The sequence below is a fragment of the Bubalus kerabau genome, chromosome 13 (genome assembly GCF_029407905.1).
Source record: "Bubalus kerabau isolate K-KA32 ecotype Philippines breed swamp buffalo chromosome 13, PCC_UOA_SB_1v2, whole genome shotgun sequence".
Lineage (NCBI taxonomy): Eukaryota > Metazoa > Chordata > Mammalia > Artiodactyla > Bovidae > Bubalus > Bubalus kerabau.
The window spans coordinates 64,223,051-64,239,786 of record NC_073636.1 but is presented as its reverse complement, the minus strand read 5'-3'; the positions used below and the strand labels follow the sequence as shown (position 1 = coordinate 64,239,786).

General features: G+C 45.6%; 1 protein-coding gene across 3 annotated transcripts in view; it reads right to left on the bottom strand.

The window, feature by feature from the left end:
• Window positions 1–7,851: 7,851 nt before the first annotated feature.
• The window catches only part of ASIP (agouti signaling protein), a 91,321-nt gene continuing 82,436 nt past the window's right edge, over window positions 7,852–16,736 (bottom strand). Inside the window, exons 5-7 of one of the 3 annotated variants that reach the window (XM_055544806.1) lie at window positions 13,429–13,598; window positions 12,051–12,115; window positions 7,852–8,622 (exon numbers count right to left, since the gene is read on the bottom strand). In XM_055544806.1, the coding sequence (XP_055400781.1) occupies window positions 8,446–8,622; window positions 12,051–12,115; window positions 13,429–13,588 (402 nt within the window). In that variant the 5' untranslated portion in view covers window positions 13,589–13,598 and the 3' untranslated portion in view covers window positions 7,852–8,445. Of the gene's footprint in view, window positions 8,623–11,486; window positions 11,630–12,050; window positions 12,164–13,428; window positions 13,599–16,736 lie in introns of those variants that run through there. The other 2 variants (XR_008701632.1, XM_055544805.1) reach the window with 2 other exon arrangements.

Below are 16,736 nucleotides of genomic sequence, written 5' to 3'. Positions count from 1 at the left end.
TATTGCCTGCAAAATTCCATGGACGGAGGAGCCTGGCGGGCTACAGTCCATGGCGTTTCACAACTTAGTGACTAAACCACCACCACAGCTGACTCAGTGGCTTGTAAATGTGATCTCACCAAATTAGGTAATTTAAAGAAGGTTATTTTTTAATCATCACCATTATCATTAAATTTTCTTTAGTAGTTGTGTTTTTATTATTGCTCTGGTAGTCTGTGCAGCTGTTGGGCCCAGGAATTCTAAAGAGGAACTCTAAAGAAAAGAAAAAAGAGCTCTGAAAGATGTGAAAGCCTTTAGGAGCCAAGGGAATGAAGCTATTTGCTGGGCTCCCCAGATAACAAGAAGGCACGATCGTCATCGTTGTCATTACCATTTGGTGGTGCCACCTCCCAGACCCTAAAACCCCCATAGCCACCTGGGAGAGCCGACAGCAGCTACTATCTCTCTGCAAGCCATCAGTATAAAACTCCTTTCTGGAGTGAACAGAAACATAAATTTGATGATTTTACTGAGAAAATAAAAGACATTCCTGCTCCATCCCCAGCCCCCCAACACACACCTGCTATGCCTATGTGCATATAGATATACTTTGTGCATGGGGAAAAAAAGGGAAGAACAAGTGTATTCTAGACTAATCTGAAATTCACTACAGATGGTTTGGCTAATTCAGTTAAAATCAAATTCTTTTCTTTAACTATCCTGTCACCTTCACACATGGGAATTGGTTTGGGGAGTTAAATTCCTTTATAAAGTTCCTATTGTATGATGGGGTAATTTCCTGACAGTGGGTAATCATGCTGGATCTGTGGTTTTTCAAACAGGTGGAGGAACTTAGAGTAAGGATCAAAAGATTGCCAATTAGCTTGGCCTGCGGTCCACAGTCCCAGAAGGGCTTGAGGTCCTGAAGATTGGCTACCCCTCAGGGTGGTGGTTTTTGAAGTGTGTTGCTTCTGTAGAACCATAAGCTTCAATTTCTACTTTTAAAAATTTTGAAGCCATTTAAAAGATATAATAAAAATACACACGTTTAAACATGCTAGGCACCAAATTTAACACGTTGGGAACCACCTGGATTAGAGTTTGAAGTAAACCTTTTGCTGTTTCTGTTTAACAGAAGACTGTTTCAAGGTCACAAGGTGAGCTGTTCAAACCTCTCTGCAACAACTTCTCTGTGTGAATTAGACCTTTTTCGGGCTTACACAACCAAAACAAAAGATGGAAATAAACTGGTTGCGAAGGCTGATATTAGGAGGGCAGCTGTTAGTCGCTAATGTCTGATTTCAAGTTTTTATAATATTGATTTATAACTTCTAATGTCTCACGTAATGGGCTCCCCCTTAAGAATTCAACTGAGGAAATGGTACACTCCTAAACGAAACAAAACATGAAAACCTTTGCTTCAGACTTTGTTGCAGCATTTCTGGTGCCGAAAGTGTCCTCAGAATAAATCCAGAGTCCAGCTCTCACAGTGGCCAGTTGTGGATTTTCCCCTTCAGTATTTTTTTTAATTGGAGAATTACCCCTCCCATGTTAAGGACAGATTTTGTGCAACTGTCTATCAAGATGGGCCACCCTTCCCTGGGTACCACTTCAGGTCAGTCAGATCCCCACTCGTGGGAATTTGAAGTTTGAGTGGTCCCATGCAAGAACTGAAGTGGTTGGAGGTGACATCCCATAGCTTTGCCCTGAAAACATTGTCCATTGGTTTCTTTGACCTGGCTCCTTTTACATCCTCAGGGCGCTATCCTTTCTAAGGCTTGTCGTTTGGCTTTTCCTTTGATTCTTTGAAGAATCCAGACCTCTCCAGTAGAGTACTGCCCCACTTTGTTTCTTGGGCTAGCCAGAATCAGTTCTGTTGTTTGCAACCCAAACATTCTGACTGACTTACTCCAAATTTTGTAAAGGGAAAATGGTAGTAGCATCAAGAGGTCAGTGACTTGTTCAAGCCCACGTTGTTAGAACTTTGGGCACAAGTATAAGGCCATGCTCTCCAGGAAGAAATTACCCTAAGTCAATAATTACAACAGGAGAACACACACACCTAGGACAGAACTCACCTTTGTACTGTGCATGTGAGAGAGAGACAGGAAGAGAAATGTGAATAGTGGCTGGGAAATAGGGGGCGTGTACCCCAGATCTTCACAACTTTCAATTCACTCAGGCAGGGTTTTGCAGAGACCCAGAACCATTCTCTCTGGACCCTAAGGCTTGAGGAGGAATTTCTGAAAAGGTGGAAGAATCTTAGGATCTCAACTGAAGGGGAACTTGGGTAGATAAATACCTAACCAGGGATATGATTCAACAGAAGCAAAACTGAGGGTCTGTGGGAACAGACCACATATGCTAAGAATAGTAGTGGTAGTGTTAGTCGCTCAGTCGTGTCCGACTCTTTGTGACCCCATGGACTGTGGCTTGCCAGGCTCCTCTGTCCGTGGGATTCTCCAGGCAAGAATACTGGAGTGGGTTGTCATTCCCTTCTCCAATGCTAACAATGGTTCTGGCTTTTAACAAGCGCTGGTGATCTTGGCCCACTAAACCGTAAGCTCTGTAAGAAGAGGACTGGACTTGTTCACCACAATATTCACAACGCCTGGCACAGGGCCTTGTGCCTGGTAGGTGCTCAATACACATGTGCTGAAGGACTGAACGGGTTGGGCTTCCATGTGGTTGTCTGGACCCAGCAGCCTAGTGATTCTGTCACTCATGGACTGGGTCTTCGGCTTTGCATTTCTGGCCTCACCTGGGGGGAGAATGGTGCCTGGCTGGTGAGAAATGTCTGGAAAACACAGGAGCAGTGGCTACAATATATTCCCAATATTCTAATTACTGATGACATTTACTCAGCAGCAGTTGTGGTACAGGGAAGAAAAGGTTCTGTGGGCTTGCAGCCTAAATGACAGAACACAAAAGAGCAACTGGGAGCTTCTCTCTCTATGTTGCTTGCTTTGTTAAGGTATAAGAAGCAACACTATTTCAGATTTATAATAAGAACAGCAAGAGTGATGATCTCCCATTTTATAGACAAGTGAATAGAAGCCCAGAGAAATGCAGACTTTTCCCAATGTGCAGAATCGCGTCCCCAGCCTAGCCTGGAGCACCCATCATTTTTCTGCGTGTGTGCGCTCTGCGCGGGTAGTTCCAGCTCTGCCCGGTCTCGGGTCTGTTTGAGTCCTTCATTCCACGCTGGCTGTGTCACTGCAGGCACTGTGGGTCTCCAGTGGAGAAAGGTCCTTGGGAAGGAGTTCTGAGACATTTGCAAGACGGAAGATTGTAAGTAGACAAGCAGGTCGGGGTGGGGGGTGGCCCCCCCTGTCCTGGCCCTTGAGCCCCACTGTCCTCACCTCCAAGGACAGAGATAAATGGTGGTTATCAGGGCTGAGGAAACTGCTTCATATTGTTCAGTCACATAACCTCTCTCTAGACTCTCTTTCTTGTGCACAACAGGCCTTGTTATTATTTTTTAAAAAATTATCTTCTTGTACCACTGCTCTTTGCAGTTTCTTCTTTGTTGTTTATGGTAATTCCTTTGGGAAGGGCTCTAGTTCTGGGGGACATTGACAGGTGAAACCTCAGCTTGTCTACCTTTTCTACTGGCAGGGACGCCTTCAGCCAAGCAGGGCAAGTAGGTGCTATCACTGAGAGCCCTTGCCTCTCAAAGTGCTGGGAGCTTTCATGTGACCACCCCCACCCTGGCTGGTCCTTTTTCACAGACCCTCTTCACACCTTTAGTGCTCTCCCCAAAATAGCACCTCCCAGGGTCCTTCCAAAGATAAGATGCTTCATCTCAGTTTTCCATAGACTCAGAATCTCTAAGGATGGGGACAGTTTGGGACACTTGAGGAGACAGGCCCCTGATAACCCAGGACAAAAATTGCTGCCTAGTTACCATGCTAGGCTCACTGTCCCCTTCCTAGTTGACACAGCTAGGGTAAGGAGTGAGGAAAAGTCCAGGCTTTCAGAATTAAAAATGGCTGGGACCACTGGCTGGAGTTCTTTTAGCCTGGGAATGGGAGAAACATACCTTCTCTTCCTTGGGAACTTGAATTATGAATGATCCCATGCAAGAACTGAAGTGTCTGGAGGTAACTTGCCCTGAAAACACTGTCCATTGGTTTCTTTGACTTGGCTCCTTTCATGTCCTTCAGGGTCCTATTCTTTCTGAGGCTTGTCACATGGCTTCTTATCCTTTGATTCTCTGAGGCCCCCAGAAGTCTCTAGTAGACTGCCCTCTATCTCCCCAACTCCTTTATTTGTTTCTGAGGCTAACCTTTTTGGTGGAGCCTCCTAAGGCTGTAGGATCCTCAGGCCAGAGCCTTCTGGCCGTTGTACCCACAACGATGTCCGGTCACAATCAGCCACCCCAGCTTGTATTCATAGACCCAGACCCCTTAGGGCAGACAGCACAGTGAGACTGGGTAGGGAGTTGTAGTCATTTTGTTTTTGCGGAGGTGAGGGGAGATCCTTAGAAGGGGGGTAGGGTGAAAGACTGAATGTGTGCTTTGTCATGTCTGACTCTTTGTGACCTCCATGGAATGTCGCCTGCCAGGCCCCTTTGTATACCAGACAAGAATACTGGAGCGGGTTGCCATTTCCTACTCCTACTCCATCATTCTTTCTGGGGTTATTTCTCCACTGATCTCCAGTAGCATATTGGGCACCTACTGACCTGGGGAGTTCCTCTTTCAGTATCCTATCATTTTGCCTTTTCATACTGTTCATGGGGTTCTCAAGGCAAGAATACTGAAGTGGTTTGCCATTTCCTTCTCCAGTGGGCCACATTCTGTCAGATCTCTCCCCCATGACCCGCCCGTCTTGGGTTGCCCCACGGGCATGGCTTAGTTTCATTGAGTTAGACAAGGCTGTGGTCTTGTGTGATTAGATTGACTAGTTTTCTGTGAGTATGGTTTCAGTGTGTCTGAAACCATACTCACAAAAACAATACCCAGCTGTGGATGTGACTGGTGATAGAAGCAAGGTCCGATGCTGTAAAGAGCGCTATTGCATAGGAACCTGGAATGTCAGGTCCATGAATCAAGGCAAATTGAAAGTGGTCAAACAAGAGATGGCAAGAGTGAATGTAGACATTCTAGGAATCAGCGAACTGAAATGGACTGGAATGGGTGAATTTAACTCAGATGACCATTATATCTACTACTGCAGGCAGGAATCCCTCAGAAGAAATGGAGTAGTCATCATGGTCAACAAAAAAGTCTGAAATGCAGTACTTGGATGCAATCTCAAAAATGACAGAATGATCTCTGTTCGTTTCCAAGGCAAACCATTCAATATCATAGTAATCCAAGTCTATGCCCAACCAGTAACGCTGAAGAAGCTGAAGTTGAATGTTCTATGAAGACCTACAAGACCTTTTAGAACTAACACCCAAAAAAGATGTCCTTTTCATTATAGGGGACTGGAATGCAAAAGTAGGAAGTCAAGAAACACCTGGAGTCACAGGCAAATTTGGCCTTGGAATACAGAATGATGCAGGGCAAAGTAGTAGAGTTTTGCCAAGAAAATGCACTGGTCATAGCAAATACCCTCTTCCAACAACACAAGAGAAGACTCTACACATGGACATCACCAGATGGTCAACACCGAAATCAGACTGATTATATTCTTTGCAGCCAAAAATGGAGAAGCTCTATACAGTCAACAAAAACAAGACCAGGAGCTGACTGTGGCTCAGATCATGAACTCCTTATTACCAAATTCAGACTGAAATTGAAGAAAGTAGGGAAAACCACTAGACCATTCAGGTATGACCTAAATCAAATCCTTTATGATTATACAGTGGACGTGAGAAATAGATTTAAGGGCCTAGATCTGATAGATAGAGTGCCTGATGAACTATGGACTGAGGTTCGTGACATTGTACAGGAGACAGGGATCAAGACCATCCCCATGGAAAAGAAATGCAAAAAAGCAAAATGGCTATCTGGGGAGACCTTACAAATAGCTGTGAAAAGAAGAGAAGTGAAAAGCAAAGGAGAAAAGGAAAGATATAAGCATCTGAATGCAGAGTTCCAAAGAATAGCAAGAAGAGATAAGAAAGCCTTCCTCAGTGATCAATGCAAAGAAACAGAGGAAAACAACAGAATGGGAAAGACTAGAGATCTCTTCAAGAAAATGAGAGATACCAAGGGAACATTTCATGCAAAGATGGGCTCAATAAAGGACAGAAATGGTATGGACCTAACAGAAGCACAAGATATTAAGAAGAGGTGGCAAGAATACACAGAATAACTATACAAAAAAGATCTTCACGACCCAGATAATCACGATGGTGTGATCACTGACCTAGAGCCAGACATCCTGGAATGTGAAGTCAAGTGGGCCTTAGAAAGCATCACTACGAACAAAGCTAGTGGAGGTGATGGAATTCCAGTTGAGCTATTTCAAATCCTGAAAGATGATGCTATGAAAGTGCTGCACTCAATATGCCAGCAAATTTGGAAAACTCAGCAGTGGCCACAGGACTGGAAAAGGTCAGTTTTCATTCCAATCCCAAAGAAAGGCAATGCCAAAGAATGCTCAAACTACTGCACAATTGCATTCATCTCACATGCTAGTAAAGTAATGTTCAAAATTCTCCAAGCCAGGCTTCAGCAATACGTGAACCATGAACTTTCAGATGTTCAAGCTGGTTTTAGAAAAGGCAGAGGAACCAGAGATCAAATTGCCAACATCCGCTGGATCATAGAAAAAGCAAGAGAGTTCCAGAAAAACATCTATTTCTGCTTTATTGACTATGCCAAACCCTTTGACTGTGTGGATCACAATAAACCGTGGAAAATTCTTCAAGAGATGGGCATACCAGACCACCTGACCTGCCTCTTGAGAAATCTGTATGCAGGTCAGGAAGCAACAGTTAGAACTGACCATGGACCAGCAGACTGGTTCCAAATAGGAAAAGGAGTACGTCAAGGCTGTATATTGTCACCCTGCTTATTTAACTTCTATGCAGAGTACATCATGAGAAATGCTGGACTGGAAGAAACACAAGCTGGAATCAAGATTGCCGGGAGAAATATCAATAACCTCAGATATGCAGATGACACCACCCTTATGGCAGAAAGTGAAGAGGAACTAAAAAGCCTCTTGTTGAAAGTGAAAGTGGAGAGTGAAAAAGTTGGCTTAAAGCTCAACATTCAGAAAATGAAGATCATGGCCACTGGTCCCATCACTTCATGGGAAATAGATGGGGAAACAGTGGAAACAGTGTCAGACTTTATTTTTTGGGGCTCCAAAATCACAGCAGATGGTGACCGCAGCCATGAAATTAAAAGATGCTTACTCCTTGGAAGGAAAGTTATGACCAACCTAGATAGCATATTGAAAAGCAGAGACATTACTTTGCCAACAAAGTTCCGTCTAGTCAAGGCTATGGTTTTTCCAGTGGTCATGTATGGATGTGAGAGTTGGACTGTGAAGAAGGCTGAGCGCCGAAGAATTGATGCTTTTGAACTGTGGTGTTCGAGAAGACTCTTGAGAGTCCCTTGGACTGCAAGGAGATCCAACCAGTCCATTCTGAAGGAGATCAGCCCTGGGATTTCTTTGGAGGGATGAATATGAAGCTGAAACTCCAGTACTTTGGCCACCTCATGCGAAGAGTTGACTCATTGGAAAAGACTCTGATGCTGGGAGGGATTCGGGGCAGGAGGAGAAGGGGGCGACAGAGGATGAGATGGCTGGATGGCATCACTGACTCAATGGACGTGAGTCTGAGTGAACTCCGGAAGTTGGCGATGGACAGGGAGGCCTGGCGTGCTGCGATTTATGGAGTCGCAAAGAGTCGGACACAACTGGGCGACTTCACTTTCTGCCTCCCTGATTCTAGAGGCAGCTTCGGGTGTCCTGGCTCAGCCGGTAAAGCGTCTGTCTGCAATGCAGGAGACCTGGGTTCGATCCCTGGGTTTGGAAGATCCCCTGGAGAAGGAAATGGCAGCCCACTCCAGTATTCTTGCCTGGAAAATCCCATGGATGGCGGAGCCTGGTAGGCTACTGTCCATGGGGTCGCAAAGAGTCAGACACGACTGAGCGTCTCCACTTCGGGTGTCCCTAGGGTTAAAGGTAGGGGGCAGCACTGTCTCTGGCGGCCAGATCCAGAAAAGCGCTTAACAGGAGTGCAGCCTCCGGGCTAAGTAACCGCGTTTCCCTAGGCCTGGGAGACAGCAGGTGGGCAGCTCGCGTAACTTCTGCGGTGCAGGGGACTAGGCGAAGGGAAAAGATTGGTTCGGGTTCCTTAAAGAAAAAGCCACACATTTTCGAGAAGATTACATGTATTTGGATTTTAGCCCAGCCCTAGCTGAGACTTCCTGAAGCCCCGCCCCAACGTCAATAGCCACGCCCACCCCGTTCTCGGAAGCCCCTCCTACCAGAGCTCTCCCGCCCCAGAAAGGCCCCAGGGTCCCGGGAGCCCCGCCCCGCCACCCTGAGGCGCGCTCAGCAGGTGGGGTTGAGCACGCGGCAGGAGCAGGCGCTGCGGAAGAAGCGGCACTGGCAGAAGGCGCACGGGTCGCAGCAGGCGGGCGCTGGAGGCTTGCAGCTGTCGCGGGTGGCCACGCAGGGGGTAGGCGGCGGGGGCCGGGTCCGTGCCACGTTCTTCATCGGAGCCTTTCTCTGCGGGGAAACGCCGGGGCTGCCCGAGCCATCTACGTCCTCCCCACTCGTCCTCACCCCTGCCGGGGAACTCCTCGGACTAGACGTCCCCACCTGCTGTCCACCGCCCGCTCGACTCATGCCCACAGAGCACCCTAGCGGGTCCCAGCCTGCTCCGCCATCAACACTTAACTGGCTCGGGGCTGGCCTCTTCTCTCCCTACGGGATCCCACTCAGCTGCACGGTTTTAAACTACCGTCTCTGTTGTCTTCCCCTTCCAGGGTATCCGCAATCCCTGTTGGTACTGCCTTCACGGTAGGTTCGGAGTCTAGCCACTTCTTCGCTACCGCTGAAACCCTGGGCTTGGCCCCTGTCTGCTGCCCTTGCCCCCTTACTGTCCAATCTCCAGCGCACAAGGAACTAGGCACATCCTCCTTCCCCTTACTGGGATCCCTGAGGCCCTCTGTGGTTTGGCCCTCCCAGCACTCCCACTGGTCTTAAACACACTGCCCCACCCGCTCGACCTCTGTGCACCGAACACAGCAAATGAGTTCTTGTTGCAGGCGCTTTGTTTTGGGGCTTCCTTTCCTGGGGACATTCTTTGCTATGCTGTCCAGTGCAGGCAGCCACCCACCATATGTGGCTGCTGAGTACTTTAATAAATGTGTCTAGTGCAACTGAGGAACCAAGTTTTCAATTTTTATTTAATTTTAATTAAAATTTAAAGATGAAGTAAAATGTTTCCCATTAAAGACAACTACGTCAAGGCTGTATATTGTCACCCTGCTTATTTAACTTCTGTGCAGAGCACATCATGAGAAACGCTGGGCTGGAGGAAGCACAAGCTGGCATCAATCTTGATACCGGGAGAAATATCAATAACCTCAGATATGCAGATGACACCATCCTTATGGCAGAAAGTGAAGAGGAACTCAAAAGCGTCTTGATGAAAGTGAAAGAGGAGCGTGAAAAAGTTGGCTTAAAGCTCAACATTTAGAAAATGAAGATCATGGCCACTGGTCCCATCACTTCATGGGAAATAGATGGGGAAACAGTGGAAACAGTGTCAGACTTTATTTTTTGGGGCTCCAAAATCACAGCAGATGGTGACCGCAGCCATGAAATTAAAAGATGCTTACTCCTTGGAAGGAAAGTTATGACCAACCTAGATAGCATATTGAAAAGCAGAGACATTACTTTGCCAACAAAGTTCCGTCTAGTCAAGGCTATGGTTTTTCCAGTGGTCATGTATGGATGTGAGAGTTGGACTGGGAAGAAAGCTGAGCACAGAAGAATTGATGCTTTTGAACTGTGGTGTTGGAGAAGACTCCTGAGAGTCCCTTGGACTGCAAGGAGATCCAACCAGTCCATTCTAAAGGAGATCAGTCCTGGGTGTTCTTTGGAAGGACTGATGCTAAAGCTGAAAAACTCCAATACTTCGGCCACCTCATGCGAAGAGTTGACTCATTGGAAAAGACTCTGATGCTGGGAGGGATTGGGGGCAGGAGGAGAAGGGGACGACAGAGGATGAGATGGCTGAATGGCATCACCGACTCGATGGACATGAGTTTGGGTGAACTCCGGGAATTGGTGATGGACAGGGAGGCCTGGAGTGCTGCAATTCATGGGGTTGCAAAGAGTCGGATGCAACTGAACTGAACATTGTTTTGTTAGGACTGTATTTCACTAGTGTTAAAAACTGGGCATTGGAATTGAGAGTGTATAAGTCAAAGACTTAGCGCAAAAAAAGTAAAATATCAATAACTTTTTATGTTGGTTACATATTAAAATTATAATATTTGGGATCTACTGGGTTAAATAAAATATTAATATTAATTGCACCTGTTTTTTTTTTTCTTCTAAAAATCTGGCTACTAGAATTTTAATTTATATGTGTCTCACGTTGCATTTCCATTGAACACTGCGGGTCAAGATTACAGAGTTTCTCAGTCTTTTAAGTGCTGCCTCCTTCTAGAGAACTTCCCCTGACCACTTCCCCTTTCTTCTGTCTCACTGCCACGCTTTCATTCCTTCACAGTGTTTATCATTATCTGAACAGCACTGGTTAACGTGCTGTTCTGTTTCTCCCAGAAGAGTGTAAACTCCATGAGAGCTGTTATATATCTCTCTGTTCACTACTATATTCCCAGAATCTAGCATGTAAATAGATTTTACAGTGCTGTCAATCATCTGATCTGCTTGTTCACTTTACAGAAGTGAACAAGGGGCCTTTATTGTACAAACAGTGCCAGGTCGTGCCTTCCAATGCCTAGTACAGTATTCCGGCTCTGTTTGCCATGATCTGATCAAATGAGGCACACTAAAATAGGAACACTGTGCATTTCAACAGTGCCTTAATCTAGTATTTCTCGAAGTGTGGGAACCTGTATCATGGTGGTACAGTTTTAGGCAGTACATGAATATTAAATGACACTGAATCACACAGTGAGAGAGGATTCTTTTTTCAGTCTCTTTCAAATGGAAAGGCTGTTTGATGTCACTATATCCTTAGTGTTTCCCCAACACCTTCTAATCCTTCTTTGTTAATGCAGAGAGCAAGTCTAAGATTTAGAACGTGGCAAGCAACACCAACCAGCTAGAATTTGCAAACAAGGTTTTATTTTCATTTTACTTATTTCCATGGTTACTTCCTATTTATGCCAAGTGATACTGGTTTTCTATCATGATTATATAGTTGTTTTTCTTTTAATTTATTTTTGTTTTTGGCTGTCCAGAGTCTTGGTTGCTTCGAGGGCTTTTCTCTAGCTGTGGTTAGTGGGGACTACTCTCTAGGTGCAGAGTTTGGGCCTCTCGTTGCAGTGGCCTCTCTTGTCGCCTTGCGTGGGCTCTAGGGCCACAGGCTTCAGTAGTTAGTTGCGGCTCCCCGGCTCTAGAGCACAGGTTCAATAGCTGCGGCACACAGGCCTAGTTGCTCTGAGCCATGCGGTGGTCTTTCCGACCCAAGGATCCAACCCATGTCTTCTGCACTGGCGGGAGGATTGTTTACCACAGAGTCACCAGGGAAGTCCTGTTACATAGTATTTTTGTTTTTAAGTTTTAAGCAAATATTAAATAAGTGGAACTCAGATGTGGTAAAAGTTGTAGAAATGGTTCTGAAATGACTGAGGTTTGAGAAACATTGCTTTCATCCAAAAGAATGAATGACAGTGAAATTTCAGGCAGGGTTCGAGCTAGTTTAGGAAGCTTGAGCTAGTTATTTTAGGCAGGGTTCAAGCTAGTTTAGTGTAGATAAGCAATTTTACTCAGCATCCTGGACCTCAGCTCTTGGCGGTCTGTTTCAGGGCTCGAGATCAGGAAGGTTTTGGTAGCTTTCAGTTTCTCTGGGGCATGCAACCCTGGAAATCTTTCATTTATTTTCTAGCCAGAGCTTGGGTGTCCTCCCGCTTTAAGTCCAGTCCCATCCCGACAATGTGAACTCCCAGGCCTACCTTGGAAGGTCTTTTCTTCTTTTCCGCTTCATTTCTGCTCATCTTTTTGGATTTCTTGTTCAGTGCTTCGAAGAGAGACAGAAGGAACAAAGCCATTTTCTGAGGGTCCTTAACTGCAGTGAAGTGGAAAGAGCAGAGAGGGCTCTAGGAAGCCCCAGGGTGGGGGAGAGGATGAAGGTTTGTTTGGATAGATCATATCTTGGGACTTAGGCCAGCAGCTTCTGCAGCCTGGCTGCAGACCTGGAGACAGAGACTGAGAGCAAAGAGTCCTCTGAAGGAAAGCAAAAGGGAAAATCCAAGAAGGCCTGGAAAATGGACTCAGTGTCTCTACAAGGATGGTCTTGTGTTTCTGGTATTCCTATTTCCTATTTCTCAGAGCTTTGGAGCCAGGCAGACCTAATTTGAATCCTGACTGCCACATAACAGCTTTGTGGTCTTGGACAACCTACTTAATCTCCTTAAGACTCAGTTTTCTCATATGCAAGTAGGTACTGTAATACCTACCTTCAAGAGTTGTGAGGATAAATGAGGTATGTTTATATAGTGGAAAATCTGACACAGACCAGTGTTAATGTGCTCCAGTCCCTTCCCATATATCTAGAATATCCTCTTTTTGAAGTGAGAGGCAAGTCAGTAAGGAATATTAGTTTTGAGCTTAGATTCTGGAGTTAAACAGAACCTAACCCAGAACCTGGGTGTGTATTCAGTTCAGTCAGTTCAGTTCAGTCGCTCAGTCGTGTCTTACTCTTTGTGACCCATGGACCGTCTCTGCCAATTACAAACTGTGTGTTAATTACTTAACTTTTCTAACTTTTAATTTACTTAGCTGTGGAATAAAATAGGAATAAAAATAGTATTCACTTCAGAGTGCCTATCAGAAAATAAATATATATTTATTACAATTATTGTCAGATGAATTTGAACCAGAAATTCTCCAATGCTAGGCTCTAATACCCCTGATATTTTCCTCTAAGCAGTCATTTTCAATTCTCAACCCTGGCATGAAAGAACTAGTTTGTCCCAGACTTGGTTATATTCTGCAGCATTTTCTAAAAATTTTACCACTGATAGGAGTTATGTGATTTAGTAAGTTTCAGAAACGCCAAGTTAAACCAAATTCACCAAGTGTTTTGACTTTGTGGTTTCTCAGAGCCTCTATCATGCTAAGCTGCATATTAGATTGGTGAGAGGCAGAGCTTTCTTAACCAAATGAGTTAAAGGGCACTTGATTCCTCCAGAATTGTTCTGAGGAATGAGCATAAAGGAGCTCTGACCAATGGCAATGGATCCTGATATCGGCTTGGGGACTGTTTGACCCCCTGCAGCCCCTTCTCATGGGCCAGAGCCCAGAGGCTGGGCCGCAGGCCAGGCTACTTACCCACGATAGAGACAGAAGGGAAATCCAACAGGTTCATGGAAGAGTTGTTCTTCAGGTTCCTTTCATCTCTGGGCTTTTCCTCAGGTGCCAGGTGGCTGTAGGCAGTGAGGAAGCACAGGCAGACCAGCAAGGTAGCCAGGAGGAGGCGGCTGACATCCATCCCAGGAGGCCTGAGAGCAACAGAGAAGGCAGTCAGGTGGGCCAGGGGTTCTGGCAAATGCATGTGCCCTCCTGCTTTCTTTATGTTTCTTTGGGCTGGTGCTCTGACTCCCATGCCACAGCCCAGTGTCCCAGTGGAGCTGGAGGACCAGCAAGGCTTAGGACAGGGAAGGAGAACTCATGAAGGAAAAAGAGAGGAAAAGAGAGATGGGAGAGGAAGAAAGACAAGGAAGGGAGGGAGATTGCAAAAAGAAAAAGAATGCATTGCAATTGGTCTCTGCCTTCCAGAGGGTGGGGTGCTGTTTTTGTTTCATTTTATGTCAGTAGCTCCAGGAGATCCAAGGCCTAAGCAGAATTGTTGATAGTACCCAGTAATGCCTCACAGTGGCAGAGGTCTTACTAAAGTACAGAGAATAAAGCTCATGAGTTAAGACTCAAGAGAAGATGCATGGATAAATGGCTCCTTTGGATAAATGTGTAGGTCATTGCATATGCTATATTCTGACATCCAGAGGAAATGAATGCAGGTATGTTTTGTGTCAGAAGGATAGGATAGACCTGTTCACATAGGCTAGCTAGATTCACTGATTTATTGCTAGCTGGGTTTTGATGAAGAAGACAGATCCCAGAGTGGATTTCTTCCCACAAATGTCTGTTTGTCTCAATCAGGGCTCACAGTTTCAGCATCATCTTATCATCTCTGAATGTGGGATCCCCACTCCTCACCCACCCTGTGCATGTTCTTGCTATCGTATCTGGACTTACTAGTTAGGTGGCACTAGAGGTGAAGAACCTGCCTGCCATAGGAGATGTAGGAGACTTGGGTTGGGAAGATCCCCTGGAGGAGGGCATGGCAACCCACCCCAGTATTCTTGCCTGGAGAATCCCATGGAAAGAGGAGCCTGGAGGGCTCCAGTCCATAGGGTTTCAAACAGTCAGACACGACTGAAGTGACTCAGCACGCACTCAAGCCAATATATTCCCTTTATTTTCTTAAGATTTTTTTTATGTGAACCATTTTTAAAGCCTTTATTTGTAATAATATTGCTTCTGTTTTATGTTTTGGTTTTGGGCTGGGGAGCATGTAAGATCTTAGCTCAAACTCACACCCCTTGCATTGGAAGGGGGAGTCTTAACCACTGGACCACCAGGGAAGTCCCCCCTTTATTGTTTTAAACTAGTATGAGTGGAGTTTTCTGTTACTATCAACTCAGGGCATTCTAAAGGATATTTCCCCTTGCAAATAGTCCTGTTGTTACATTTTCAGGTGTAAAGTTAGACTCTAAAGCAAAAATCGCAGAGTACAGTTTCTCCAGCTGGCAAATGATGGAATTTTTTTTTTTAATTTCACACTGGAATAAGTAATTGGCTTGCCTTTAGGGATCATATTGTATGAAAAAAATCTTTTTCTTTGAACACCAGGATCACCATCAGCATAATGAAAGGTTCATACTATGAGAGGTGTACAGGAACTGACCAGCTGAGGGAAAAGCATATCCACAGCTCTCAATTCTGGAGTGGCTGTCTCCTTATCACAGAGCAGGGGCTCTCTGGATAGGAGGTTGATCAGAATCGCCTGCGTATTTATTTATTTTTAAAACGTATTTATTTTGGCTGTGCTGGGTTTTCGTTGCTGCACACAGGCTTCTCTAATTGCGTGGGCAGGGGCTACTCTTCCATGTGGTGTGCAGGCTTCTCGTTACAGGCTTTATTTGTAATAATAATAAAAACGTATTTATTTTGGCTGTGCTGGGTTTTTGTTGCTGCACACAGGCTTTCTCTAATTGCGTGGGCAGGGGCTACTCTTCCATGTGATGTGCAGGCTTCTCGTTACAGGCTTTATTTGTAATAATAATAAAAACGTATTTATTTTGGCTGTGCTGGGTTTTCGTTGCTGCACACAGGCTTTCTCTAATTGCGTGAGCAGGGGCTACTCTTCCATGTGGTGTGCAGGCTTCTTGTTGCAGTAGCTTCTCTTGTTGCAGAACACATGCTCTAGGCATGTGGGCCCAGTGGTTGTGGTGCATGGGCTTAGTGGCTCCATGGCATGTAGAATCTTCCTGGACCAGGGATCAAACCCATGTCCCCTGCATTGGCAGGTGGATTCTTATCCAATGTGCCAGCAGGGAAGTCCTAGCCTCGCCTCACATGCATATTTAAATTGCTTCTCTCCCCTCTCTCACCCACCACTAAGTACAAATGGTTGACTTTGCATAAGTTAACTGCAAGCATGATCTGGCTTCACTGTGCTTTCTATCTTTGTCCAATCACCACCCTCCACAGTCAAGAATGTTGGTTTTAATTTTTGACTCTTTCTTCCCTGATCTTTACATCCGATCTCTTACCAAATTTTACTTTATGCTCTCTTTAAATAATCTCATATTTTCCACTTCCTCTTCACTCCAGCCCATACCTTCTCAGTGGAACCAGTTACACTACTCCTCCATCAGGAGGCCTTTGCTCTGACTTCAACAACATTATCTACTCTGAGCTCCCCCAATCACATTTTATCCTTCCTCCAGGGCCCAGCTCAATGCCAGCGTTGGCACATTTCTCTCTCAGTTTCAGGTCAGCCCCAATAGTTCTCTCCTTTTTCTGAACTCTTCCAGGTCTTAAACTTAATACCATATTGCTTAGTACTTCATTATTCTTTTAAGTGTTCATGTGGGTCATCTCGGAGAAGGCAATGGCACCCCACTCCAGTACTCTTGCCTAGAAAATCCCATGGACAGAGGAGCCTGGTGGGCTGCAGTCCATGGGGTTGCGAAGAGTAGGATACGACTGAGCGACTTCACTTTCACTTTTCACTTTCATGCATTGGAGAAGGAAATGGCAACCCACTCCAGTGTTCTTGCCTGGAGAATCCCAGGGACGTGGGAGCCTGGTGGGCTGCCGTCCACTGGGTCGCACAGAGTCGGACACGACTGAAGCAACTTCGCAGCAGCAGCAGCAGCAGCTGTGGGTCATCTCATCAGTTAGACTTGGTTCTTTGTTTCAAGAGCCTCATGGTTGCCTTCCAGCTGCTGTAGCTCTGCTGTCATACCCACCTATTCCAGTTTGCCTCTCTGCCTGTTTTATATGCCACTTGAATTCTAAATTCTTGGCCAACCAAAAGGTTCTTCTAGCCCGGTTCAGTCTAACTAGAGCCA